Here is a 27,928-nt window from a genome sequence, read left to right on the forward strand (position 1 = left end):
TGGTGCTACCGAGCCACTCTTGGTGATGGACATTGCCACCCCCACCCAGAATACATTCTGTGCCCTTGTCACCCTCCGTGCTTCCTCTAAGTGGTATTCAACATGGAGGAGTACTGACTCATCAGCTGAGGGAGTGCAGTAGGTGGTAATCAGCAGGAGGTTTCCTTGCCCTTGTTTGACCTGATGCCATGAGACTTCATGGGGTCCGGAGTCAATGTTGAGGACTCCCAGGGCAACTCCCTCCCGACTGTATACCACTGTGCAACCACCTCTGCTGGGTCTGTCCTGCCGGTGGGACAGGACATACTCGGAGATGGTGATGGCAGTGTCTGGGACATTGTCTGTAAGATATGATTCCGTAAGCATGACTATGTCAGGCTGTTGCTTGACTAGTCTGTGGGACAGCTCTCCCAACTTTGGCACAAGCCCCCAGATGTTAGTAAGGAGGACTTTACAGGGTCGACAGGGCTGGATTTGCCGTTGTCGTTTCCAGTGCCTAGGTTGATGCAGGCTGGTCCATCCAGTTTCATTCTTTTTTATTGACGTCGTAGCGGTTAGATACAACTGAGTCGCTTGCTCGGCCATTTCAGAGTCAACCACATTGCTGTGGGTCTGGAGTCACATGTAGGCCAGACCAGGTAAGGACAGCAGATTTCCTTCCCTAAAGAATATTAGTGAAACAGATGGGTTTTTACAACAAACATCATTAGACTAGCTTTAAATTCCAGATTTATTAATTGAATTCAAATTCCACCTTCTGCTGTGGTGGGATTTGAACCCATGTCCCAAGAGCAATCCCACCACAGTAACAATACCACTACACTACACTATATTCCCTTGCCTTGTTAGTCCTCCAAAAATGCATCAAGTTACACTTCTTAGGATTAAATTCCATTTGCCACTGCTCCGCCCATCTTACCAGCCCATCTATATCATCCTGTAATCTAAGGCTTTCCTTCTCACTATTTATGACACCACCAGTTTTCGTGTCATCTGCAAACTTACTAATCATACCTCCTATATTCACGTCTAAATCATTAATGCACACTACAAACAGCAAGGGTCCCAGCACCGATCCCTGTGGTACACTACTTGTCATAGGCTTCCAATCGCAAAAACAACCCTCAACCATCACCCTCTGCCTCCTGCCACTAAGCCAATTTTGGATCCAATTTGCCAAATTACCTTGGATCCCATGGGCCCGTACCTTCTTAACCAATCTCCCATGCAGGACCTTATCAAATGCCTTACTGAAGTCCATGTAGACTACATCAACTGCTTTACCCTCATCTGCACATCGAGTCAGCTCCTCAAAAAATTTAATCAAGTTTGTTAGACATGACCTCCCCCTGACAAAGCCATGCTTACTATCCCTGATTAATCCCTGCCTCTCCAAGTGGAGATTAATCCTGTCCCTCAGAATTTTTTCCAATAGTTTCCCCACCACTGATGTTAGAGTCACCGTCCTGTAATTACCTGGTTTATCCCTACTACCGTTCTTGAATAATGGTACCATATTCGCTGTCCACCAGTCCTCTGGTACCTCTCCTGTGGCCAGAGAGGATTTGAAAATTTGTGTCGGAGCCCCTGCTATCTCCTCCCTTGCCTCACATAACAGCCTGGGATACATCCCATCTGGGCCAAAGGATTTATCCACTTTTAAGCCCGCTAAAACTGATAATGTCTCCTCCTTTTCAATGCTAATTTGTTTAAGTATATCACAATCTCCCTCCCTGATCTCTACACCTACATCGTCCTTCTCCATAGTGAATGCAGATGAAAAGTAATCATTTAAAACATCACCTGTGTCCTCCGGCTCCACACACAGATTGCCACTTTGGTCCCTAATGGGCCCTACTCTCTCCCTGGTTATCCTCTTGTCCTTAATATACTTATAAAATGCCTTGGGATTTTCCTTTATCTTGCCTTACTTTTACTTCTCTTACCTGTGGTGGTTCATTTCCCATTATTAGTTCCAATTGCAAATCTTCCCTTTTTGGGCTTTTTTCGTATTGGGTTAACAAGGAGTTTTGTACACATTGTAGGAACTCCATTCCCTTATCCTCTAATCTAATCACTCACCTGTAATGGCTGCCTGTAAGACCGCACTTTAATCAAAATCCTTCCAGTCTTCAGCATGGAGTTATCGGCTTCCCACCATTGATGGTGCTGTAAAGTCTCTGTCTTAGCTCCACCGTCCATCTAGGGTTCCATTTATCAATATTCAATCTTTCTTTCGACAGAGGTTTTTCTTTTTGAATTGGATTTTTTCAATATTCTTTTTGACATTTTATGAGAGATCTGACCTCCTGCATCTGAGAAATTGGCTCCCACTGCTGGGATCACAGTTGCCTCCAAATTTCCTCTTAACCTCACCAGAGAAAAATGACACTCATCGTCAGCACCTTCCTCTTTCTACCTCCTCCTCAGCCCCCAGCCAGTCAGCCCATTTCCAATGGCTCTGCCAGTAGCCCCTGGCCTGCTTCCTTTGGGTCTACTGCTCCTTTCATCTGACTCTGCCATTCATTCCTTCTCTTGCCACCACTCCCCCACCCCCACACTCCCAACCTCTGGTCATGCTTCACCTTGGCATCTACCAGAACTCTACTTCTCGTCAGCCTCCAATTATGTTGTGCTTCCCCCACCCCTGCTCACCTCAACTTCTGTCTGTTGTCCCCCTGGCCCTCCAGCCTGCAACCATGTCCATCTATCTTCTCTACCTATCCTGACCGTTCAGCTACTAACCATGCTTCACCTCCCTTCGGCCCACTAATCCTCGGGGCTCCAACTATGGTTTACACTCCAGTTCTCTCAAACGCTAGGTTTTTCCTCTGAGTACAACCAAACCCTTGGGACCTCTCCCTCTCCCTCTCCAGCACTTCCAGACCCTGGGCTTCTCTCCACAAGGCCTTCAGCCCATGGGACATTTCCCCAAGTACTTCCAGACCCATGAGTTCCCCGCTGCTGCTAAGTCCCATGAATTTCACATTGTTTCTGGATGCTAAGTCTATTCATTAATATTCCCAGATCCTTGAACCTCCTCCCCAGCATTTCTCCATTCAGAAACTCTTCTTCGTAGTATTTCCAGATACAAGGATTCCTCCCACCCAGCCACTCCCCCGACCCCAATGTTGTTAAACCCCATCATATTCCCAATGCAATTCGGCGCTAAGACCTACCGGCGCAGCCAACCCTGAAAGAAATTTACCAAAGGAAACCAATGCTGAACCAGCTTTTAAAAAAACTTTTGAAAACTAAATGGAAACGTCCTGGGGAAAATTGATGTACAGAGATTTGGGTGTTCAGGTCCATTGTTCCCTGAAGGTGGCAACGCAGGTCAATAGAGTGGTCTAGAAAGCATACGGCATGCTTTCCTTCATCGGACGGTGTATTGAATACAAGAGTTGGCAGGTCATGTTACAGTTGTATAGGACTTTGGTTCGGCCACATTTGGAATACTGCGTGCAGTTCTGGTCGCCACATTACCAAAAGGATGTGGATGCTTTGGAGAGGGTGCAGAGGAGGTTCACCAGGATGTTGCCTGGTATGGAGGGCGCTAGCTATGAAGAGAGGTTGAGTAGATTAGGATTATTTTCATTAGAAAGACGGAGGTTGAGGGGGGACCTGATTGAGGTGTACAAAATCATGAGAGGTATAGACAGGGTGGATAGCAAGAAGCTTTTTCCCAGAGTGGGGGATTCAATTACTAGGGGTCACGAGTTCAAAGTGAGAGGGGAAAGGTTTAGGGGGGATATGCGTGGAAAGTTCTTTACGCAGAGGGTGGTGGGTGCCTGGAACGCGTTGCCAGCGGAGGTGGTAGACGCAGGCACGATAGCGTCTTTTAAGATGTATCTAGACAGATACATGAATGGGCAGGAAGTAAAGAGATACAGACCCTTAGAAAATAGGCGTCATGTTTAGATAGAGGATCTGGATCGGCGCAGGCTTGGAGGGCCGAAGGGCCTGTTCCTGTGCTGTAATTTTCTTTGTTCTTTGTTCTTGTTCTTGCCAACTTTCATCAGCTCAAATTTCCAGAGCTCAAAACAAATCATAAGAAGCATAAAAATTACATTTTTCACAAAGACGTGAATAGACTTATCCATAAAATACTTTGTGTTTTTCGGATGTTTTCATTAGTGCTTTTACTCAGGGTCTCTCAAAATCCTAAACTAGGGATTGATATTTTTCTCAGGGCTATCAAGTCATCAGCTGATGGGTTTTACTAACTATCCCTATGTCTGCAATTGCCAAGGTGCCACAATCTAAATGTATGCAGTGTGAAATATTTTTCAGCATGCATTGATGTTATTCTCTCAGTGCAACTGGAACTGTATCTTTCCTAATGCTGTAGAAAGGTTCTTTATTCTTGCAAATGATTTAAAACCAACATGAGGGAAGAATTTTAAAAGCTGAAACAAAGTAGGCCTGGGAGGAACGGCAGGAGACATATTGGACAGATTTCTACAATGGCATAGGTATGGCTGGTGATTTTTGTTCTGAATTTATATTTTTATGCATTTGTTAAAATTCCAGTGTTATTTGGTGCAATATTGCTCGGGCAAATAGGCAAATAAAATGGTAGCCAAAATTATTTTCAAATGAGATATTTCAAAGTGTGACAAATGCATACCAAACCTTGACAGATTCTCTGCACCTTTGCTCATAAGTAGTCTGGTGATGATTGTGACGTTGTGCTGCTAACCTTGCCTGTGCCTTTAAGGCCACAGTTTAACTGTTCCCTCTGAAAAAATTAGTCTACATGGGCAAATTCAGCTGATTGTAACAGCTTGAAAACTTGCGGTCAATCAGAGTACAGTTATAGAGTCATAGAGTTATAGAGCACAGAAACAGGCCCTTCGGCCCATCATGTCCGTGCCGGCCAGCAAGCACCCATCTATTCTAATCCCATTTTCCAGCACTTGGCCCATAGCCTTGTATGCTATGGCGTTTCAGGTGCTCATCTAAATACTTCTTGAATGATGTGAGGGTTCCTGCCTCTACCACCCCTTCAAGCAAAATGTTCCAGATTCCAACCACTCTCTGGGTGAAATTTTTTTCCTCAAATCCCCTCTCAACCTCCTGCCCCTTACCTTAAATCTATGCCCCCTGGTTACTGACACCTCTGCTAAGTGAAAACATTTCTTCCTATCTACCCTATCTATGCCCCTCATAATTTTGTATACCTCAATCAGGTCCCCTCTCAGCCTTCTCTGCTCTAAGGAAAACAACCCTAGCCTATCCAGTCTCTCTTCATAGCTGAAATGCTCCAGCCCACGCAACATGCGTGACTACTTATACGTATATTTCAGATTCCAAATTATTAACTTTTCTTTCTCTTTATTTTCTAAGATGGTTTTGCATCTTTAGTCAATTGTGATATGTGGAATGTGAAATCTGTGTGTTGATGTGCCACTTACAAATAGATGTAGATAATATCTAAAATATATAGAAACTTCTGAATGCATGCTCTATCTATCTACCTATCTATCTATCTATCTATCTATCTATCTATCTATCTATCTATCTATCTATCTATCTATCTATCTATCCTGTTGTCAGTTCCTATTCTAAATTTCTATGTCCACATTTATAGTGGGAACAACCAAGAGAAACTTGTCATGCTCTAATTACACCCAGTGGTGGCGCTGTAACTCAGCCTGTATTGTAGAGAAAAGCAAAATGCTGCAGTTGCTGGAGATCTGAAATAAAAACAGGAAATGTTGGAGATTCTCAGCAAATCTGGCAGCATCTGTGGAGACAGAAACAGAGTTAACATTTCAGGTTGATGATCTTACGTTAGACTTCTGATGAAAGGTCATTGACCTGAAACATTGGGCTGAATTTTTGCCTTGGAGACGGGAAACCAACGCCAGCTTTGTTTTTGGGTCAGAAACCCGCCTCTGGTGGGAAACTGATTAAAGTTCAGACTTTCACACAGGGAAGCCCTTATTTGATATGGAGATGGGTTTCCTGTCCACTCAGAGCCAGTGGGGGTGGGAATGGAGGTGGGTCAGGTGAAGTGTGGGACACATTTAGACACCCACGGCAGCCATCACTGAGGCTGCTGGTTGTCCCCCTGAGGGAGAGATCTGCAGTTTGTGCCAAAACCTTCCACTCCACCAGAGGGAAGCAAGATGTCACAAGGCAGCCAGAGGCGTGGCACCCAGGGCTAAAGGCCTGCTCGGATTTGCAAATGGGATCTGACCCGAACCCGACAGGACCCCATTCAACCCCGAGCCCGACCTGGCCTGAGTCCTTCCATTTTTTCCCGCGCCTGACCTGACACGACCCGACCATCAGTTAACTTAGCTCCTATTTTTCGCTTTGTTCCTTATCTGCACAAGCTTAAAATAACTAGCAAAACCACCTTTAAAGTCCAAAAAGTAAATTAACATTAAAGTCACTTACCTGAGGTGGTGATAGAGCATGTCCAATCCGGCCCGACCTGACCTGAGTCTGAATGCTGGACCCGGAAGTGCGACCCGAACCTGACACATGTTGTTGGAACCCGTCAGGTTCAGGTCAGGTTGCAGGCCTTTACCCAGGGTAGGGCTCCCCCTTGCTTCATCGATGCCAACCTGGATCTAATACTGGAGGCCAGGATGGAGAAGAGGGAGGTTCTCTTCTTGGAGAGTGGCAGGAGGAGGCCACCCTGTCGTACAGCAGGGACACCTCTCTGTTCAGCTTCATTTCCCACCACCTCCAATTCCTCCTCCTCTGTCACCTCCTGCTCCTGCTGCTCCCCGATGAGCTGTCTCCTACCAGGGCCTCTGTCCTCAAGGTCTACACTTCTCTGGAGGGCCATGTTCTGGAGAGTGCAGCAGACCACCACAATGACTGAGACCCATGCAGGAGGATATTGGAGCACACCACCTGACTGGTACAGGCACCGGAATTGTATCTTCTGAAGCCTGATGGCCTACTTAATGGTTGTACTTCTGATCAGATGGCATTGGTGTATCGCCTCTGTGCCGCTATCTGTGGCTCCTGTAAAGAGGTCCGTCACCATGTCTTAAGGGATTTCCCTCGTCTCCTAGGATACATCCACACACTTTGGGGGTTGGAGTGAAGATCTGAAGTGCCTGAACTGGCGGAGGATGAAGAAGTCATGGCAGCTGCCAGGAAAGTGAGCGTACGCGTGGAGGAAGCTCTTGTTGTGGTTGTGGGCCAGTTGGACTTTGAGGGTGTGGAAGCCCTTCCTGTTGATTGATCTCGCTGGCTAGTCACTGGGTGCCTTGATGGCCACATGGGCGCAATCAATGATGCTCTGCACCTGGGGGAACGCAATGAGGGCAGCGAAACCTTCTGTCCCTGTGAGGCCATGTCAGTCGTGAAATAAATGTACTGTCAAGCTCTAGCCAAGAGGGCATCAGTGACCAGCGAGATGCAGTGGTGTGCAGTTATTTCTGAGATGGCACTAAAGTCCTCAGCTGATCCTGGAAGGAGCCAGAAATGAAGTAGTTCAAAGTCATAGTGATTTTGATGGTACTGGCAGGGCATGGCGAGCAGTGCTGCAAGGTGTGAGGTCTTCGGTGATGAGCTCACAAATGTCTGTGACCATCTGCCTGGAGAGTCGTTGTCTCCTGTGGTTCTCAGTCATCTCCGGGTAGCTCCGTCTGCAGCAGTCGATCCTGTGTTGAGTTTGGCCTTCGTTGCCTTCCTGTCCTTCTTTCCTCTCCCATGCCCTACTGATGCTTAGGGTTCTGCCTTTCCTGCGGAAGGTGTTGTCCCTCATCACCACTGGGCCCAAAATCTGACATTTGTGCCCCTACTGCCAGCTGGAGCCTTCCTTCTGGGCAGGTGGGTGCCCAACTGCCATTGGCAGCATTGCCCCCTACTCTTCTGGCCCCGCAGGGGATTGCCAACCCCATCAAAGCCTGGGTGCTGAGCTCCCACTCTCCCTGCCCCTGTATAGTGCCAAGGGCCCCCCCCTTACCAGGTGCCCAGTCCCCCTTTGCTCCGCTGACCCTTTTATGGGGCCGGAGTGATGTCCTGGGGCAGCCATGTCTGGCTAACCACTCATTATTCGCCTGCCTTCAGCTAGTCCATTCCAGGCAGGAGTAAACTGTCCGCCCCTTCAAAAATTTAAAACCAGCTTCTGACAAGCTCTTAATGAGTTTTTAAGCTAATTTAATTGGCCTGAATTGGAGGGAGAATAGGATTCCTGTCCCATCCTCCCCCAGTGCTGCTCATTATTGCCAGTGCCGGGATCAACACCTTGAAATCAACACGCCACCCGACACCAGTATTTTGAGGGACCGCCCTCCACCCTGCCTCCGTTCCCCTCTTCGGCGGGACCCCAAAAATTCAGTCCATATACCCTGTTTCTCTCTCCACAGCTGCTGCCAGACCTTCTGTGTATTTCCAACAATTTCTGTTGTTATTTGTGTTTTAGAGAAACTTTTCTGCTCCAATCATTATATTTGACTTCATGTCTGTCGGGGTGAGATGGAAATGTTTGCAAGTTGCCCTGGAGGCTTGAAAAGATATGGCAGACTAGTTTAGCCATCCACTGCCAGATCTGGCGAGACCACGAAAAACACTATTGGGCCATGCTCTCATACGAATTAGGAGCTGGAGTAGGCCACTCGGCCCCTCGAGCCTGTTGCGTCATTCAGTAAGTTCATGGCTGAACCGATTACTCCACATTTCCACCCATCCCCGATAACCTTTCACCCCCTCGCTTATCAAGAATTCATCTGCTAAAACTGCTCACTATTCCAGGATCATCCTGGAATGCAAAGATAATTCCTGGATTCTTTTCTGTAATGCAAACCGTCTTCTTAAGCCTCTCTCACCTGCCCCTGCACCTTACGTTGAACAATAAGTGTGAGGTTGAGACCATCTGATCAGCTGCCTGTACTCTGTCCCTCCCTTCCACTAGCCAACCTGGCTAAACTTCCTCTAAGCTCCCCCCTGCCCTAGCCCTGAACTTGTATCTCTCCTTTAAATCTGCCATCACCACCTCTCTCCTCAAAAACCCAACCCTTGACCCCACCATCCTTGCAAACTATCGCCACATCTCCAACCTCCCTTTCCGCTGCAAAGTCCTTGAATGTGTTGTCGCCTCCCAAATCCGTTCCAATCTTTCTTGGAACTCCATGTTTGAATCCCTCCAATCAGGTCTCCACCCGTCACTGTACCAAAACAGCTTTTATCAAAGTCACAAATGATATCCTATGTGACTGTGACAAAGGTAAACCTTCCCTACTCGCACTTCTCAACCTATCTGCAGCCGTTGACATGGTTGACCGCATCATCCTCCTCCAACGCTTCTCCACTGTCGTCCAGCTGAATGGGACTCCTCTCACCTGGTTCTATCTAATGTAGCCAGAGAATCACTTGCAATGGCTTCTCTTCCTGCTCCAGCACCGTTACCTCTGGTGTCCCCTAAGGATCTATCCTGGGCCCCCTTCTATTTCTCAACTGCAGCTCCAGGCCACACTTAGAATATTGCGTGCAATTCTGGTCGCCACACTACCAGAAGGACGTGGAGGCTTTGGAGAGGGTACAGAAGAGGTTTACCAGGATGTTGCCTGGTCTGGAGGGCATTAGCCATGAGGAGAGGTTGGATAAACTCGGATTGTTTTCACTGGAACGACGGAGGTGGAGGGGCGACATGATAGAGGTTTACAAAGTTATAAGCGGCATGGACAGAGTGGATAGTCAGAAGCTTTTTCCCAGGGTGGAAGAGTCAGTTACTAGGGGACATAGGTTTAAGGTGAGAGGGGCAAAGTTTAGAGGGATGTGCGAGGCAAGTTCTTTACGCAGAGGGTGGTGACTGCCTGGAACCTGTTGCCGGGGGAGGTGGTGGAAGCAGGTACCATAGAGACGTTTAAGAGGCATCTTGACAAATACATGAATAGGATGGGAATAGAGGGATACAGACCCCGGAAGTGCAGAAGGTTTTAGTTTAGGCAGGCATCAAGATCGGCGCAGGCTTGGAGGGCCGAATGGCCTGTTCCTGTGCTGTACTGTTCTTTGTTCTTTGTAACCCTCCAAGATATCTAAAATAAAAAGGACTCTTGTGTGGAGGGTTTGTTAAGGTAAGGTTTTCCTTTATTTTATTTATTATTTCTTTAAAAATTTTCTTTTATCAATTTAGAGCAGAGGGGATGGAAGCTAGGGCAGTTGCATGCTCTTCTTGCAGGCTGTGGGAGGTAAGGGTCACCACTTGTGTCCCTGCTGACTTCACCTGTGAGAAGTGCACCCAACTCCAGCTCCTCACAGACCGCATTAGGGAACTGGAGCTGGAGCTGGATGAACTTCGGATCATTCAGGAGGCTGAGGGGGTGATAGCGAGCAGTTATAGGGAAGTAGTGACACCTAAGTTACAGGATAAATGTAGCTGGGTGACCGTCAGGGGAGGAGAAGGGAGTAGGCGCACAGTGCAGGGATCCCCTGTGGCCGTTCCCCTCAATAATAAGTATACCGGTTTGGATACGGTTGGGGGGGACGACCTACCAGGGGAAAGCCACAGCGGCCAGGTCTCTGGCACTGAGCCTGACTCTGTAGCTCAGAAGGGAAGGGGGGAGAATAGGAGAGCGATAGTGATAGGAGATTCAATGGTTAGAGGAACAGACAGGAGATTCTGTGGTCGCGAACGAGACTCCCGGATGGTATGTTGCCTCCCGGGTGCCAGGGTCAGGGATGTCTCGGATCGAGTCTACAGGATTCTTAAGGGGGAGGGGGAGCAGCCAGAAGTTGTGGTACACATCGGTACCAATGACATAGCTAGGAAAAGGGATGAAAACCTGAAAAGCGAATATAGGGAGTTAGGTTGGAAGCTGAAAGGCAGGACGAGCAGAGTAGTAATCTCAGGATTGATACTGGTGCCACGTGCTAGTGAGGCTAGAAACAGAGAGTGAGTGCAGCTGAACACGTGGCTACAGAACTGGTGTAGGAGGGAGGGCTTCAGATATGTGGATCATTGGGATACCTTCTGGGGAAGGTGGGACCTGTACAAGAAGGACGGGTTGCATCTGAACCAGAGGGGCACCAATATCCTGGGCGGGAGGTTTGCTAGAGCTCTTCGGGAGGGTTTAAACTAGTTTGGCAGGGGAATTGGAACTGGAGCTATGGATCAGTGGATGGGGTAGCTGTTGAACAGGCAGATACAGAATGCAGAGAGTCTGTGAGGAAGGTTAGACAGTTGACAGGGCAAAGTTGCAGCCAGTATGATGGGTTGAAGTGTGTCTATTTTAACGCAAGAAGTGTCAGGAATAAGGGTGATGAAGCATCGATCAGTACTTGGAGCTACGATGTTGTGGCCATTACGGAGACTTGGATATCACAGGGGCAGGAATGGATGTTGGATGTTCCGGGGTTTAGATGTTTCAAAAGGAATAGGGAGGGAGGAAGAAGAGGTGGGGGAGTGGCATTGTTAATCAGGGATAGTATCACAGCTGCAGAAAGGGAGGTCGTCGAGGAGGGTTTGTCTACTGAGTCAGTATGGGTGGAAGTCAGGAACAGGAAAGGAGCAGTCACTTTATTGGGAGTTTTCTATAGACCCCCCAATAGCAACAGAGACATGGAGGAACAGTTTGGGAGGCAGATTTTGGAAAGGTGCAGAAGTAACAGGGTTGTTGCCATGGGTGACTTCAACTTCCCTAATATTGATTGGAACCTCCTTAGTGCAAATAGTTTGGATGGAGCAGATTTTGTCAGGTGTGGCCAGGAAGGTTTCCTGACTCAATATGTAGATAGGCCGACTAGAGGGGAGGCTATGTTGGATTTTGTGCTTGGCAATGAACCAGGCCAGGTGACAGATCTCTCGGTGGGAGAGCATTTCGGTGATAGTGATCACAACTCCCTGACCTTTACCATAGTCATGGAGAGGGATAGGAGCAGACGGGATGGGAAAATATTTAATTGGAGGAGGGGGAATTACAATGCTATTAGGCAGGAACTAGGGGGCTTAAATTGGGAACAGATGTTCTCAGGGAAATGCACGACAGAAATGTGGAGGTTGTTTAGGGAGCACCTGCTGTGACTGCTGGATAGGTTTGTCCCGATGAGGCAAGGAAGGGATGGTAGGGTGAAGGAACCTTGGATGACAAGAGATGTGGAACAGCTAGTCAAGAGGAAGAAGGAAGCTTACTTAAGGTTGAGGAAGCAAGGATCAGAAAGAGGGTTAACAGGTAGCCAGGAAGGAACTGAAGAATGGACTTAGGAGAGCTAGAAGGGGACATGAAAAAGTCTTGGCGGGTAGGATTAAGGAAAATCCCAAGGCATTCTACACTTATGTGAGGAATAAGAGGATGGCCAGAGTGAGGGTAGGGCCGATCAGGGATAGTGGAGGGAACTTGTGCCTGGAGTCGGAGGAGGTAGGGGAGGTCCTTAATGAATACTTTGCTTCAGTATTCACTAGTGAGAGGGACCTTGTCGTTTGTGAGGACAGCGTGAAACAGGCTGATATGCTCGAATAGGTTGATGTTAAGAAGGAGGATGTGCTGGAAATTTTGAAAGACATGAGGACAGATAAGTCCCCGGGGCCAGACGGGATACACCCAAGGATATTACGGGAAGCGAGGGAAGAGATTGCTGCGCCTTTGGCAATGAGTTTTGCGTCCTCACTGTCCACTGGAGTAGTACCAGATGATTGGAGGGTGGCAAATGTTATTCCCTTGTTCACGAAAGGGAATAGGGGTAACCCTGGGAATTACAGACCAGTCAGTCTTATGTCGGTGGTGGGCAAATTATTGGAGAGGATTCTGAGAGACAGGATTTATGATTATTTGGAAAAGCATAGTTTGATTAGAGATAGTCAGCATGGCTTTGTGAGGGGCAGGTCATGCCTCACAAGCCTTATTGAATTCTTCGAGGATGTGACAAAACACATTGATGAAGGAAGAGCAGTGGATGTGGTGTATATGGATTTTAGCAAGGCGTTTGATAAGGTTCCCCATGGTAGGTTCATTCAGAAAGTAAGGAGGCATGGGATACAGGGAAATTTGGCTGTCTGGATACAGAATTGGCTGGCCCATAGAAGACAGAGGGTGGTAGATGGAAAGTATTCAGCCTGGAGCTCGGTGACCAGTGGTGTTCCGCAGGGATCTGTTCTGGGACCTCTGCTCTTTGTGATTTTTATAAATGACTTGGATGAGGAAGTGGAAGGCTGGGTTAGTAAGTTTGCCGATGACACAAAGGTTGCTGGAGTTGTGGATAGTGTGGAGGGCTGTTGTAGGTTGCAACGGGACATTGACAGGATGCAGAGCTGGGCTGAGAAGTGGCAGATGGCGTTCAACCTGGAAAAGTGTGAAGTAATTCATTTTGGAAGGTCGAATTTGAATGCAGAGTACAGGCTTAAAGACGGGATTCTTGGCAGTGTGGAGGAACAGAGGAATCTTGGGGTCCACGTCCATAGATCCCTCAAAGTTGCCACCCAAGTTGATAGGGTTGTTAAGAAGGCGTATGGGGTGTTGGCTTTCATTAACAAGGGGATTGAGTTTAAGAGCCGCGAGGTTATGCTGCAGCTCTATAAAGCCCTGGTTAGACCACACGGAATATTGTGTTCAGTTCTGGTCGCCTCATTATAGGAAGGATGTGGAAGCTTTAGAGAGGGTGCAGAGGAGATTTACCAGGATGCTGCCTGGATTGGAGGGCATGTCTTATGAAGAAAGGTTGAGGGAGCTAGGGCTTTTCTCATTGGAGCAAAGAAGGATGAGAGGTGACTTGATAGAGGTGTACAAGATGATGAGAGGCTTAGATAGAGTGGATAGCCAGAGACTTTTTCCCAGGGCGGAAAGGGCTATCACCAGCGGGCATAATTTTAAGGTGATTGGAGGGAGGTTTAGGGGAGATATCAGAGGTAGGTTCTTTACACAGAGAGTGGTGGGTGCGTGGAATGCACTGCCAGCGGTGATAGTAGAAGCAGATACATTAGGGACATTTAAGCAACTCTTGGATAGGTACATGGATGATAGTAGAATGAAGGGTATGTAGGTAGTTTGATCTTACAGTAGGTTAAAGGGTCGGCACAACATCGTGGGCCAAAGGGCCTGTACTGTGCTGTACTGTTCTATGTTCTACATATCTGTGCTCCTCCAATTCTAGTCTCTTGAGCAACCCCAATTTTAATCGCTCCACCACTGTTGGCCACACCTTCAGTTACCTAGGCCCTGAGCTCTCGAATACCCTGCCTATACCTCTCCACCTCGCTTTCCTCCTTTAAGACACTCCTTAAAACTTATCTCTTTGACCAAGCTTTTGGTCATCTGACCTAATATCTCCTTATGTGGCTTGGTGTCATTTTTTTTATTCTTTCATGAGATGTGGGCATCACTGGCAAAGCCAGCATTTGTTTGCCCATTCCTAATTGCCCTTGACAACTGAGTGGCTTGCTGGGCCATTTCAGAGGGCAGTTAAGAGTCAACCACATTGCTGTGGGTCTAGAGTCACATATAGGCCAGACCAGACAAGGACGGCAGATTTCCTTCCCTGAAGGGCATTAGTGAACCAGAAGGGTTTTTATGACAATCAATAATAGTTTCATGGCCATCATTAGACTAGATTTTAATTCCAGATTTATTAATTAACCGAATTTAAATTCCACCAGCTGCCTTGGTGGGATTTGAACCTATATCCCCAGGAATTAGCCTGGGTCTCTGGATAATTAGTGCAATAACATTACCACTACACCACCAGTTTACAATGCTCCTGGGAAGTGCCTTGGGATGTTTTATTACATTAAAGGCGCTATATAACTATAGGTTGTTGTTAAACACTTTTTGATTTAGCTGTTGATTTTTTTGAATTTTATTTCATTTCAATGTTTGTATCTTTGATGGAAAGGAGTATTTACTCTTAACTATAGCAACCCATCAAAGTCCATGCAAGAGTTTGCTGTCTTTATGGTTACAGTGTCTGATTGTAGATTTTGCTTCATGTGCAGGTGCGTGCCCTTAAATCCGCTGGATTATTCTCACTTTGGCAAAGGTTGAGTCTGCAAACATCAATCTACAGCACTGCACCAGGACCTGCTTCCATCATCTAGTGAATATATTTTTCTAAAACTCACTTTTTAAATACAAGTTAATTTCCAGTCATGTATTGCTGTTCTAATAAAGTTACAACAAACATTTGTGTATAAATATTCCTACAATTTTAATTGTTGGAGTCGATTTTGTAGGTCAGGCCAACAATAGAAAGGAAAAATTGTTGAGTAAAAGAGCTCCATCATTTTTTACATTGTCATATAAAGCAACTATCAGGATAATAGAAGGTAAAATACATGATCTTTTTTCATTGAGCAATCCTACCTTCCTATATATGTTGTATCGGGAATTTCAAATCAGCCGTTAATTAATTTGTATTAATCCTACACCAAAGCTGTCACAAAGAACAGTCTCCTTCTTTAGTGTCATACAGATTTAATAAGAGTGATGAGAAACTTAAAACACCAAACACAATTCACATAACAATGTGTGCCTTTGGAGTCCACATGACTTTTATAACCCATCTGGTTTCCCCACCTGAGTACATAATTAGAGCCCCTTGATCAGGTTCCAATCAAGTAATTCACTCCATAAAGTTCCTTTTATATATCTTCCTTGTTGATAATTTAGCCACAAATAACTGAAGGTCCTGGCTGTGACTCTTGAGTTCTGATTTTTCTAAGTGCATGTTCTGTAGCCATTTTGCCACTGCTTTTCGAGTGGGATAAATGGAGGAAACAAAGCACTTGTCGCCATTCACCCTTGAATTGAGTGGCACCATACAAAATAGGATTCACAGCTGAGTTGGTAAGTGTAAACGTACAGACCCAGAAAAACCAGGTGGATGATAGGAACAAGTCCTTTTTAAAGTTCCGTGCTAGAATCAAAAAGATGATTAGTAAGATAGGTGTCCACATGATAAAGAAGGAAATCACGAGTACCAGGAGAGTCTGGAAGAGCCAATAATCCTGTTTGGAAACTCGAATCTGTTGTTGCTGAGCTGAACATGGCCTGCTGGCTTGCAGTCTCCTCCTGGTGACTTTGATAATCTGTGTGTGGAAGACATTGTATAATTACACCGTCAAAGGGTTAAAGTGAAATCCTACACCCAATGTGTTGTTATGAATGCTATCAGTGTCTTCTCATTCAAATGGTGTTATTGTCACTAATACTGTTATTACATTTTCACTGATATCACAGCACCGGTGCTTGCAAATAAGGCAACATTGAGCAGTGCCACCTTATTCTTATTCACCAGGTTACATCCAGTTTCCTTTGAAGCACAGAGGAAACCAAAGTGCAGAATGCATGATACTCACTTTCATCAGGCCACACTTACTTACCAGTAAGAATTTACCAGCCTGAAGTAAACTGACTGAAATTCATTTTGGTTGTGCTGATTTAAGCTGTTATAAAGGAGCAGTTATAATATAAATACATGGCCGGGGCTTCACTTTGTGAGGTCTTTATTTCTGTCAATTTTCTCTTCCTTTTACCTCTGCTGATTCCTCACTCAACAGCAAGAGCATCACAGCCAAGCCTGATCCTGCCTCCATTCAGCATATACACAGGAACATTACTAGCAAAGACAAACAATGTTTTTCAGTACAGTTCTTGCACTGTTTGAGCTGTAAGTTTAAAAATCAGCAGAGAAAGAACAGAAAGATTATTATTTCCTTGGGCCTGCTGACAGTCCAGGAATTATTGCAATAACTTTCAAACCTCATGTTATGTTCCTAGCACACAAGTGAATTCTGAAATATGGTATATCTGTATTTCTTGACTTCTGTGCTCATAAAGAAATCAACACAAGAACCAATAATCATTAAAATAAATAAGTGTTTTGTTAGAAATCCTAGATGCCAAATATTTCTAAATACATTTAAACATGACAGGAATTAGGTCAATTGAATGAATCGCAGACACCTTTAATATCTTCGTGTAACTGATGACAATGATTAATCCTGGAATGGTGAAATTCAACAGGCCGTAGGACACATTCCAGGCGATCTCTTGCATAGTATTTGGCCACACCAATGTGCAAATCTGATATTCCTGTTTAACGTCAAAAACAATAAATTACTTGCAAAATGGATTTATTCCTCTAATTGAATGATGAACCTTAAGGTACAATGATTAAAAAAAAATAAAATACAGCCTACTATTGGTGCTGTGCAAACTTACTTCAGCCTGCGTAAGATCATAATGACTACATTTAGTGTTAGGAAATAAGAAGAATATAGTCAATACTAGTTGATGTTCCGTAGTGTTACTCATGGATAATCTCAAGACCTGGTATGCAGTTTCTGCTACTTACTACAGTCCTGCTGCGTCCTAAACCTGATAGTGGTCTGCTAGCGCTGTAATGACGTCAAGTTACAGAAGCAATACATCACATGATTGACAAAAAGATAGATGGTACCAATACTAAAATATACAGGCCTCACTGATATGACACCTAATACTTTATAAAACATGTTTAAAATGCAAGTCACATTTTTTTCGTTCTTTCCTTACATATCTTATTTTGTTACTTATATTGTAAATATATTTCTGCCTTATCTCCTACAGTGGATTTGAAGTATTTACTTAAAAAGTAAATACCTTTATTTAATTCCTTGTTATTTCCTCCTCACTTTCCGTAAACCTTTTTCACAATTATTTACGTGTCACCACCCTCTCTATATGCGCAATCGCCTCTGACACTGGTGCTCTGACACCCGCTGGCATGTCATGTTGAGCCTGTAGATGCACGGCGACTGTAATGACGAACTCCCCTTGGGGGCTGCTGCTTACGACCGGGGGCCTCTACATGGATCGCACATGCCTGTTGATTTTGGTTCTGGCGCATATGGATCTTCAGGAGAAGCGGATCGCACAATGTAGGATGAGCCATATCCATTTCCATGTGATAAATAAAGTTGTATCCTTCATATATTCGAAGGTTCTTAACAGGGCAGGGATTGGTGTTGAAAGGTACATCAGGTGCTTTCATGGATCAACTATGTGGCTTGGCATGGCATTGCCCATCTTGGCTAACACTCAGAGTGGCACAGCATGACTACATAAAGATCCTACCAGCTGCATCGATTGCCCCCACCATCCATATAACCTTAACGCTCCCATCCTTTCTGGCACCATCCCCACACACAGGGTGTCTAGAGCGTCATTGTTCTCTCACACACAAACAAATGCAGAGTGTACACTGTTTATCGAGGGACGGTACACAGTACCTCCCTTCATGCCTGCTGAGTCTTCCCTCCAGTTATCCCAGACCCCCTCCCTCCTCCCTTTAAGAATGCAGAGCTGAGACCCCTGTAAACACCCCCACCCCTCCCTTCCAGAATGCAGAGCTGAGACCCCTGTAATCGCCCCTCCCTCCTCCCATCCAGAATGCAGAGCGGAGACCCCTTTAAATCTGCACTTACCTTCATTGTCCAGTACTCCTGCTTCTGCTGTCCCGTCCCGGCACGAGACGGCCGCCCGTTCTACGTAAAATGCGGAAGTGTGGAGCGAGAGGCAGCGGGCTGCATAATCTGCAGAAGTGAGTAGGGTTTTACATATTCTAATTGGGATGCCGCCACCAAGCAGCGGGGGTGGGGGGTCGCACCGAGGTCCCCCTGCCACCGTTAACATGCGGCGGGCCCTTCTCGATGTTGCGGGTCGAGGCAGGCCTCTCCCCGTAGAATTTTACCAGCCCCCATGCTGTGACCCACAGCGTTAAGGGATTGGTAAAATTCAATCCATAAAGAGAGTGTTATGGCCAGGTGAGGAGGGGATCTCAGACTCCCCTTTCACCCCTTCTCTGGTTTGACTGCAACAGGGTTTATCCTTTTTTAACACAGTGATTGAACTTACCACCTCAGTGAATGTTTGCTCCTGTTCCTCTAATGTGATTGCAAAAGAACCAATCAGACAGGTTTTCTTGAGTTTAAACAAGAAAGAGATAAGTTTATTACACTTAACTCTCTAACCCAGTTAAAAATACTAAAATTAATCTACAGATTCACGCACACATTCACACGAGAGTCACATACACACAAATAGATTAGAGGGAAATAGATTTGGTGGTTGGATTAAAGTCCAGAATAAATGCATTCCTGAAGTCCTCGCTGGGCCACGTAGATGGTGGTGGGCTTGCTTTGCTCAGGGCTCCTGAAGGCAGAAGAGGGGGTTGATTCTCTTCCCCTGGTTGCTGGCTGTAGCAGTCTGTAGGCTTGGAGGGGTTCCCAGTCGTAGCCGGATCTTCTCTTGATATTTTCTGGGGAAAGAAAGAGGGAGAGAGAGCCGGCTTTGTTGATGGATTTTCAGTTACTCCTGTCTGCTGTCTGTGTGACAAAGCTTACAGTTTCTTCAGAGCTACACAGGCAGTCACATGGCTCTATCATACCACTTTGTTTTTAATTAGGTTTCTCTGGAACCTTCTCTGAGATCCAAGGTGCTACATGCCTCAAGACGTCCAGTCACACTTGGAGGAGGTTGGCTCTTTCAAAGTCAATGGGTGTAGATGGCCTTGACAACCATGTTGCTAAAGCCATTCTTGGTAATTCAATCACTGAGAGCAAGCCATTGTTCTGGTTGGGCTTGGTGAGACTTTTTGTCTCCTGTTTAATCTTCTGGTGTTTCAAATGTAAATTGCAGTGGCCATCTTAGCTGCCAGTTTTTTAAAAGTTAACGTATAGGATTTTTCCATTAAAAATCGAATGTAAGGTTCCAACCGATTAAATTAATATTTCCCATTTGGCATATAGGGTTTCATGACAACAGCCAAGCTATCCACTAGCAGCTTCTTATACTTCAATTTTAAAGTTTGAAAATATGGCTAAACACTGGTTGCAACTATACTGCCAAAATTGAAATCAACCTCAAATTTGTAACACAAACAATGTTATATTGCAGTTTCTGAATCAACACAATTTTAACATCTGAGTTTTGTTTTACACTTCTGTGAAGCACCTTGTGTTGAATGCTAGTTGTTGTATAACTTTCCCATAAAATAACATATCTTACAAAACAAATGTGTTACTGCAACACTTTAGCCAACATAAATGGGGGACAACCAGTAGCCCAGTGTCAATTTTGGAAAGGATTGTTCCCCAATTAATTCTTGATGGACTCCTTCCCATAATGAGCATCAGCATAAATCTTGGTCCTGAAAAGGGTTGGTCAAGAGCCTCAGAAAAAAAGTTTGGAATCCAAATTAAAACCTAACAATGCTGAAGCTGGGGTTGGCAACGTGTCCATATACAGACACCAGTGTCCGTGGTAAAAATGTTGAGGTCCGTGACTGGTAATTTCAGGCATGAGAAATTTCCCATTGACTTCTACTTTCAACCAGTCCGTTTTTAAAAAATCACAGCTATCAGTTTCAATTTCACAGCTGACAGGTGTTGGAAGTGGGAACAGTAGCTTCCAATTCGGATAAGTTCGGGGTTTTCCGGCGGGTTCTGATTTTTTTAAATCCTGCCAGAAAACCACAAACTTGTCCAAATTGGAAGCCGCTGTTCCCGCTCTGAGCACCTGTCAGTTATGAAACTGAAACTGACAGCGTGATTTTTTTAAAACAAGGACCAATCACAAAGCTGAGAGTTTCTGTTCTCTGCAACTATGAGAGATAGACAGAAAGACAGAGAGGGAGAGGGGAGAGAGGGACAGAGGGGGAGGGGAGGGAGGGGAGAGAGAGAGGGGGAGGAGAGAGAGAGCGGAGGGGGGGCAGAGAGAGGGAGAGAAAGGGGACAGAGAGCGAGGAGGATGACACAGAGAGTGGGGGACGACACAGAAAGGCAGGGGAAGAGAGTGACAGAGAGAGACAGACAGACAGAGAGACGTGGGAGAGAGACCGATCAAGATCACCCCTGACAATGGACGTCTATCTGGAACATTACTACAGCAAATGTTCAGGTAAGCATTGACTACTTGTGCAAGCAAAAAAAATGCCAGGTGTCTCACTAAATCAGTGTTCCACATGGTGACCAGAAAGTAAGTCAATAAATTAGTCTTCTCATTTAAAGATTCTTCACAAAAATGTACCTTTGATTAAGATACATTTTTAATGCCTTTATCTTTCTGAATTTGTCTCACTGGCCTCCTGTGTAAGACAAAAATTGTAATGTGCCCCCCCCCACCCCACATGAAAATGTTGGGCACCCCTGCTTCAAGCCTTTAACCTTGTGTTTTAAAATAACTCAGCAGCAAAAGTAATTGCAAAAGCAATTTGCATTGTTATTGCTTACTATTTTGCTTGCTAGCTAGCTAATACAGATGTGCTGCTGTCCATTGATATTTGTATGTTTAACTACTGTATTTATAGGGAGAAATATGCTTTAAATTGGATTGTGTTTCGATGGCATTAGATTGGATATATACTTTATTATACAAATTAATCACCCCCATGTCTGTGACTGAGCCAATAATTTTATCAAATGTCCATGGTGCAACATGTTGGTGCCTATCCCTGTGCTGGAGTCAGCGATTAATTCAGATTGGTTGGCACAACTTCCCTTGCTTTGCTTGGGGTTGCTTTTTTTCTTTTTTTTTAAAGTTAATGGTGACTGCTGCAAACTGTTTCAAGAGGTGTGACGCTTAGTTAGGAACAGAGCCACACCACAAGCTCCCAGCCTCAGGCACCTCTGCTTGACCAGCCTTTCTGTCCAAACTACCCATTTCTTCTATCCCCAAGACAAAGTTGCTTCATGTGTAGATCAGTACCATCATGTGCCCAACCCAGAGCAGAACAAATTCCCAACAAGCTGCAGAGGCAAGAGACAAGACTTTACACATTTTCCATTAATTAAATTGTCAACATGGTGCAATATAATAATTGGGCTCTAATTTCTGTCTGTGCATATATTTACATATAAATATTTTAGCACTTTCAACATAAAAATTTCAAACTAATCTGTATTTAATGTATAACAAAATGTGGGATATTGTGAACTTTTAAGGAGGAATGGCATGATCTTTGATCAATGTAGTAAAACCATGTATGATTGAAAGACCTTTTAAAACAGACACAAGTCAAAACTACCATCATGGAAATGAATGCTTTTGAATTACTGAGTCATTTAAATCAAATATGCCAAACAATTCACAGATTGAGTTGTTACAAAATAGATCACTTCAATTAGGTGAAAAAGACTACGGCCCCTTCACTTTCCCTGCTCCCCTCTTTACATGGAACAGCTGGAATAGCAGTTTCTACAAGTGGCCCAGGTGACTGGAGGGGCTGAATTTTATCATGTGCAGCAATCACGTGACGGCTGGCCCATTTGAATGCAGGAGGCGCGGGGCCTATCCCATTGCAGGATTGGGGCAAACGAGGAGACACCCATGGCTCTGTCAGCTGAGATGAAGGCAGGTGCTGGGGCCATATTTAAAGCGCCATCAGCCCTGCTTGAACTGCTGCTTCACTTGGTGAGTTTGATGCTGGTTTGCCTTTGTGCTGCTGACCCCCCTGCTGGAGACCTTGTGCAGCTGATCCTCCTACCTGGAGATACTGTGCAGCTGTGCTAATGACAGGCTATGACTGGTGAGGCCACTGACAGTTGGAGGACTGTGGGAGGCCTGGCCCATGCTGAGCCCCCGACTGATGACGAGCCTCTGGTGTCGACAGCACTGAACATGCTGGAGTTGCAGAGAGAAAAGGGAACATCTGACGGAGCTACCAGAGGCAATGCACAGGCATCCGCGGGCAATGGAGGAATCCATCCATTGCCATGAATGCTGCTGTGTCTCGGGCATGCAAGCCATGGCTTCCGCCATCGAGAAGTTGGCAACCCTCCTGGAGAGTCAGATCCCAGAGATGCGCATAGACCTGCATACACTGGCTGCCAGAGGACGCCGCCAAAGTCAATCCAGGCCACAGGGCAGTGCGTCCAGCAGCCTGCCTTCACCTCAGCTGCCAGTGCAGGGGAACACTTTGTAGAAGCTCATGGAAGCAAGTGAAGAAGTGAGGAAGAGCAACTAGACACACTTGGGGTTTCACGGGTGTGTGCAACTTGGTCTTGTTATTGGGTACTGTAAACGTTTCAATAAATGGAAATAATTTTCATTGCTGAGAATCTCTCATGCTTTCCCTGCTGCCCTGTCAGATGCCACCTTCACACTTGCTCCCTCAATGAGCTGCCAGTGCAGGGGCAGGCCGCGTATGAACACCTTCTCAGCTTTGTGTATGCGCCTGGTGAGTCTGGGCGCAAGGCATGGGAGAGCGATAGGAAACAGGCAACACATGGAATGCAGTAAGGTGAGTATTTATTGAGTTCACCTGGAATGGGCAGCATGGTGGCAGGAACAGGGCTGTGTATGAGATTGTCCCGAGCCTCCCTTGCTCATTTCTCAATGGCCCTCACCTCTGGTACAAGGACTTCATCATCCCATGCTGCCCGCTTGGTATCCTCCTCCACATCCTCCTCGCCGGATGAGGAGCTGCAATCAATCATGTCCTTTTAATGCAAAGCCATCCATCTCTGCAGTGCAGATTGTACAGAGCACAGCAGACCACCATGATATGCAAAACCTTCGCTGAGGCATACTGCAGGGCTCCACCAGATCGATCCAGGCACCGGAATCTCATCTTCAGCAGCCCAATGGCCTGCTCGATGGTCACTCAGGTGGACCCACGGCAGATGTTGTACCTCTCCTCTGCTGCAGCGTGAAGGTTCCTCACAGGTGTGAGTAGCCATGTCTTCAATAGGTAGCCATTGTCCACACGAATCCATCCCTGAAGGTGAGCGGGGAGGGGCTGGAAAAGCTGAGGCACCTGGGACTGTCGAAGTATGTAGGTGTCTTGGCTGTTTCCCAGGAAGCGGACACATACCTGCAGGAAACATTTTCGTTGGTCGCAGACCAGTTGTACGTTGATGGAATGGAAGCCCTTTCTGTTGATGAAAGCTGCTGGCTGCTCTGTGGGAGGCTTCATGATGGCACGTGTGTGCAATCGATGACACCTTGCACCTGGGGAAATCCAGTGATGGCTCCGAACCCAATGTCCCTCTCTCCCTGACTGCCAGGGTTGGCCTGGTACCACACATAGTCGCCAGTCCTTTTTAACAGGGCATTGGTCACCTCCTTGATGCAGTGATGGGCTGCTGCCTGGGACACCCCACACAGGTCCCCACTGGACCCCTGGAAAGATCCAGAGACATAGACGTTCTGTGCCACAGTGAGCTTCAGGGCCATGGGCATTGGTTGTCTACCGAAGCCCATCGGCTGCAGCTCATCCTGCAGCATGGCACATAAGTTGGCGACGGCCTCCCTGGAGAGCGACAGTCTTCACTGACACTGCTGCTTGGGCATTTGGAGGTAACTGAGGCGAGTCTGGTACACTCTCTGCCATGGGTAGGCCCTTCTTGATGTGGCCAGGTGCTATCAGTCCCCTAGTTGATCTTCACCGGCTTGCCCAGCCACCCACTGGCCCTGTCTCCCTCTGAGACTCTGCTGCACAGCACGGGGATCTACAATGACTAGTTATACAAGACCCATGTCAGCTGGTCGCTCCCCCTCCCATGCGTTGCCCCTGGAGAGAAGGACCTTACCTTTGGAAGCTTCCTCTTGTCACTCCCCTCGGAACACAGGCTGAGACCCCACCACCTGAGACAAAGCCCAGCCTTGCCGTGAGGGCTGCAGCCCCTCTGCATTCATTCTTGCCATGAGGGAAATGGCTACTGCTATCCCCGTTCCCCTTCATCCACCGCTCCACATGGCTGCTTTCTCGGTGTAGCACTAAGGCCTTGCCTTGGTACCATCATCTTCAACCGTGTGGGGGGGGGGATCAGAAGGCACGTGATCCCTGTGCGTCAATGATGTAATTCAAAACCCTTCATAAAATCGGAGTGAGGTCCATTCAAATGCATATTAAGTACTTGCTGAGCAATTCAAAATGCAGTCCCACTGTGTTATAGCAGCAACTGGCCTTGGAGCTTTCCCGCTGCTGACAATCCCTCCTACTTTTTCAGCTCCCCCCACACTTCCAATCCCGCTCTTGTAGGCCAGATAAAATTCAGCCCGAGGTGTGCAATGTGCCTCAGTCATGTTCGTCTTTCTCTTCTACAAGCTGACGCCTATAATTTAAAACAGAATTCTGGAAAAACAAATCAATTCTCTTAGCATCTGAAGAGAAAACGAGCTAATAACGTTTTGGATACATTGTGCGAGCTTGACCTGTCTCTTTTTTGATGTGGATAGGCCTCCAGTGTATTTCTAGCATTTCTCTGTGTTTATTACGGGTTTTCAGCATTTGGATTTTTCTCGCTCTCCTCTATAGTCAACTGATCTTTCATTTTCATGGAAAAATGGACAGAATCGCATTATTCAATCCTCAATTAGTAACAATTTTGGAATCCAATGCAAAAAAAATGTGAATTCGCCTTTTAGAGACACAGTAACTCAATTGTCCTGGTGCAAAGTTAAATGGAACATGTCTGTTCTAAATGTCATCAGTTTCTGATACCGACAAATAAGAATAATAAAACAAATCCTTTCCATTGTTTGGGATTTCAACTATTTGCGTTTAATGTAGAAAATCACCCTAAAGCAATGTGCAGAGGCTTAAACAAAATTTGGAGTTTACTTAAGGAAATGAAACGGTTTCTAATGACCAGACAATGGACTGGTCAGGATTGGTCCACTTGACGCCCCCCTCCCCACCAGGTACCAAGAATAGTAAATGTTTCTGTGTCAATGTAGAAGTTTTCTAAAAGCAGACTGGGAAAAAATGGCATATATCCAAATGCTCCACTGTTAAATTTTGCTTCGTGTTTGACAGACAGATTCATTAGATCGGTCTTACCTGGTCTTTAAAATTAACGGGCATCACCTGAAAATATATGCACAGAGGCAGAGATGTGAGGGCTGAAAACAACCAAATGGTCAGCAAAACGGCAGTCACCGACTTGAAATGCAGCGGAGCTTTTAAACGCAGATTGAGAATGGAGATCGACCTCTCGATGCTGATGGCGGCTAAAGTGATGATGGTCACACAGCCACTCGTGGCCATGACATAGAGAAGAGTGTGGCACACATAGGGTCCAAGAATCCACGATTCAGTCCAGCGAATGGTGATGATGACTGGAATATACCCCACAAACACAATGTCTGCCAAGAAGAGATTCAGCACAAAACATTGATAATTGACGAGTTTCTTGCCCTTTATAATGAGCGCAATCACGCAAGCATTGGTCAACAAGGAGATCAGAAGAACCAACAGAAGTGCGACCGTCTCAACAATGACTGCGAGAATTTGGTCGGAGGACCTGAATTCAGAAAAATACGTAAAATGGGATCTGTTCACCTCGTAGACTCTGGGTGCATTAAACAAATTAAATTCCATCTTCGGCCTGTTAACGAGTATAATGCACAACGTTGAACCTATAAAACACTTATAGAAGTGAAACCAACAAATGTCGTCTCGGACTTGACAAAGTTCTTCAGGTCTGTCCTGAATTAAGTTCAAAAGAGCTATTGCTTCATTGGAATCCAGACATTTTCAACTGATATCTACAAGCCCATCTGTAAAATTTATGAAAGGTTGGCTGTTGTGTAGCGCATAAAATGTTATCAGCCGCTCCTCCAATGTGTTTTTAATGGATAATATTTAATATGTCAGATCTTAGGATATTGCTTTCATATTGATGCATAATGAGGAAGTAAAACTTGAAATATTTATAACTTAACTTGACAAACAATGGGTAATCCATTGATCATATTCATTAAAGATTATTATCCCCGGCTTAAAGAAGGGTAGTAAGAGGTGAAGTGGGGCCTATTCGGGACAAAGGGGGTAATATATGCTTTGAAGCACAGAGCAAGGCTAGTATACTTAATAAGTAAATAAAAGCAAAATACTTCCGATGCTGGAAATCTGAAATAAAAACTAAAAGTGCTGGAAAATACTCAACAAGTCTGGCAGCACTGTAGAGAAAGAGGCAAAGTTAACGTTTCAGGTTAGTGACCTTTCATCAGAACTATACTTAATAAATACTTTGTATCAGTATTCACTAAGGAAGTGGAATCTGACAAAATATCGGTAGAAGCGGAGAGAGTCAAAATTGAGAGGGGAAGGTACTAAAAAGGTTGGCTATGCTTAGGGTAGATAAGTCACCTGGTCCAGATGGCTTGCATCCCAGGTTGTTAAAGGAAGTGGGGATGGAGATAGTGGAAGGGCTTGCCATAATCTTCCAACCTTCCCTGGATATGAGAAGGTGTCAGAGGATTGGAGAGTGACAAGTGTGACAGCCTTATTCAAGAAAGGGTGTAAGGACAGTCCTAGCACCTACAGGCCAGTCAGTTTAACATCAGTGGTGGATAAGGTTTTAGAAACAATCATCAGAGAAAAAAATTAACAGACACTTGGAGAGGTTTGAGTTAATTAAGGAGTGCCAGCATGGATTTGTAAAAGGCAGATCATACTTGACTAATCTAATTGAATTTTTTGATGAAGTGACAGAGAAGGTTGATGAAGAGAATGCGATGGATGTTGCTTATATGGATTTTAAGAAAGCATTTGATATGGTACTATATATAAGGCTAGTTAACAAAATCGAGGTTCATAGAATAGGAGGATCAGTGACCAATTGGATAAAAAAAATTGGCTTAAGGGCAGAAAACAGTGAGTTGTAGTATATGGTTGTTTTCAGAGTGGAGGATGGTAAACAGTGGTGTTCCCCAAGGGTCAGAGCTGGGACCACTACGTTTTTTTTTTGCTATACTTTGGAATATGGAGTAGAATCTCAAAATTCGCCAATGACACTTAACTTGGAAATGTGGCAAACAGTGAGGATGATATGAACCACCTGCAACAGGATATAGATCGGTTAGCAGAATGGGCAGACAGGTGGCAGATGGAATTTAATACTGACAAGTGTGAGGTGATGCAGTTTGGCAGAAGGATTAGGGAGAGGCAATATATACTTAATTGCACAGTTCTAAAGTGTGCAGGAACAGAGGGACCTGGGGGTGCATGTGCATCACTCTTTGAAGGTGGCAGGACATATTGA

The 27,928-nt window shown here is 45.6% G+C and overlaps 2 protein-coding genes across 3 annotated transcripts in view; one reads left to right on the plus strand and one right to left on the minus strand.

Annotated features, from left to right (window-relative positions):
* The window catches only part of rbp4 (retinol binding protein 4, plasma), a 30,976-nt gene extending 15,873 nt beyond the window's left edge, over positions 1 to 15,103 (plus strand). For both annotated transcript variants that reach the window (XM_068052617.1, XM_068052616.1), the window contains exon 6: positions 14,894 to 15,103. In XM_068052617.1, the coding sequence (XP_067908718.1) occupies positions 14,894 to 14,907 (14 nt within the window). In that variant the 3' untranslated portion in view covers positions 14,908 to 15,103. The remainder of the gene's footprint in view (positions 1 to 14,893) is intronic.
* LOC137380578 (free fatty acid receptor 4-like) lies at positions 15,096 to 26,434 on the minus strand. The gene is made up of 3 exons (XM_068052615.1): positions 25,723 to 26,434; positions 16,863 to 16,991; positions 15,096 to 15,985 (listed from the first exon to the last, which is right to left on the minus strand). The coding sequence occupies exons 1-3, from the start codon at positions 26,260 to 26,262 to the stop codon at positions 15,563 to 15,565; spliced, it is 1,092 nt and encodes a 363-aa protein (XP_067908716.1). The 5' UTR covers positions 26,263 to 26,434; the 3' UTR covers positions 15,096 to 15,562.
* Between the last annotated feature and the right edge of the window lie 1,494 nt (positions 26,435 to 27,928).

The sequence above is a fragment of the Heterodontus francisci genome, chromosome 20 (genome assembly GCF_036365525.1).
Source record: "Heterodontus francisci isolate sHetFra1 chromosome 20, sHetFra1.hap1, whole genome shotgun sequence".
Lineage (NCBI taxonomy): Eukaryota > Metazoa > Chordata > Chondrichthyes > Heterodontiformes > Heterodontidae > Heterodontus > Heterodontus francisci.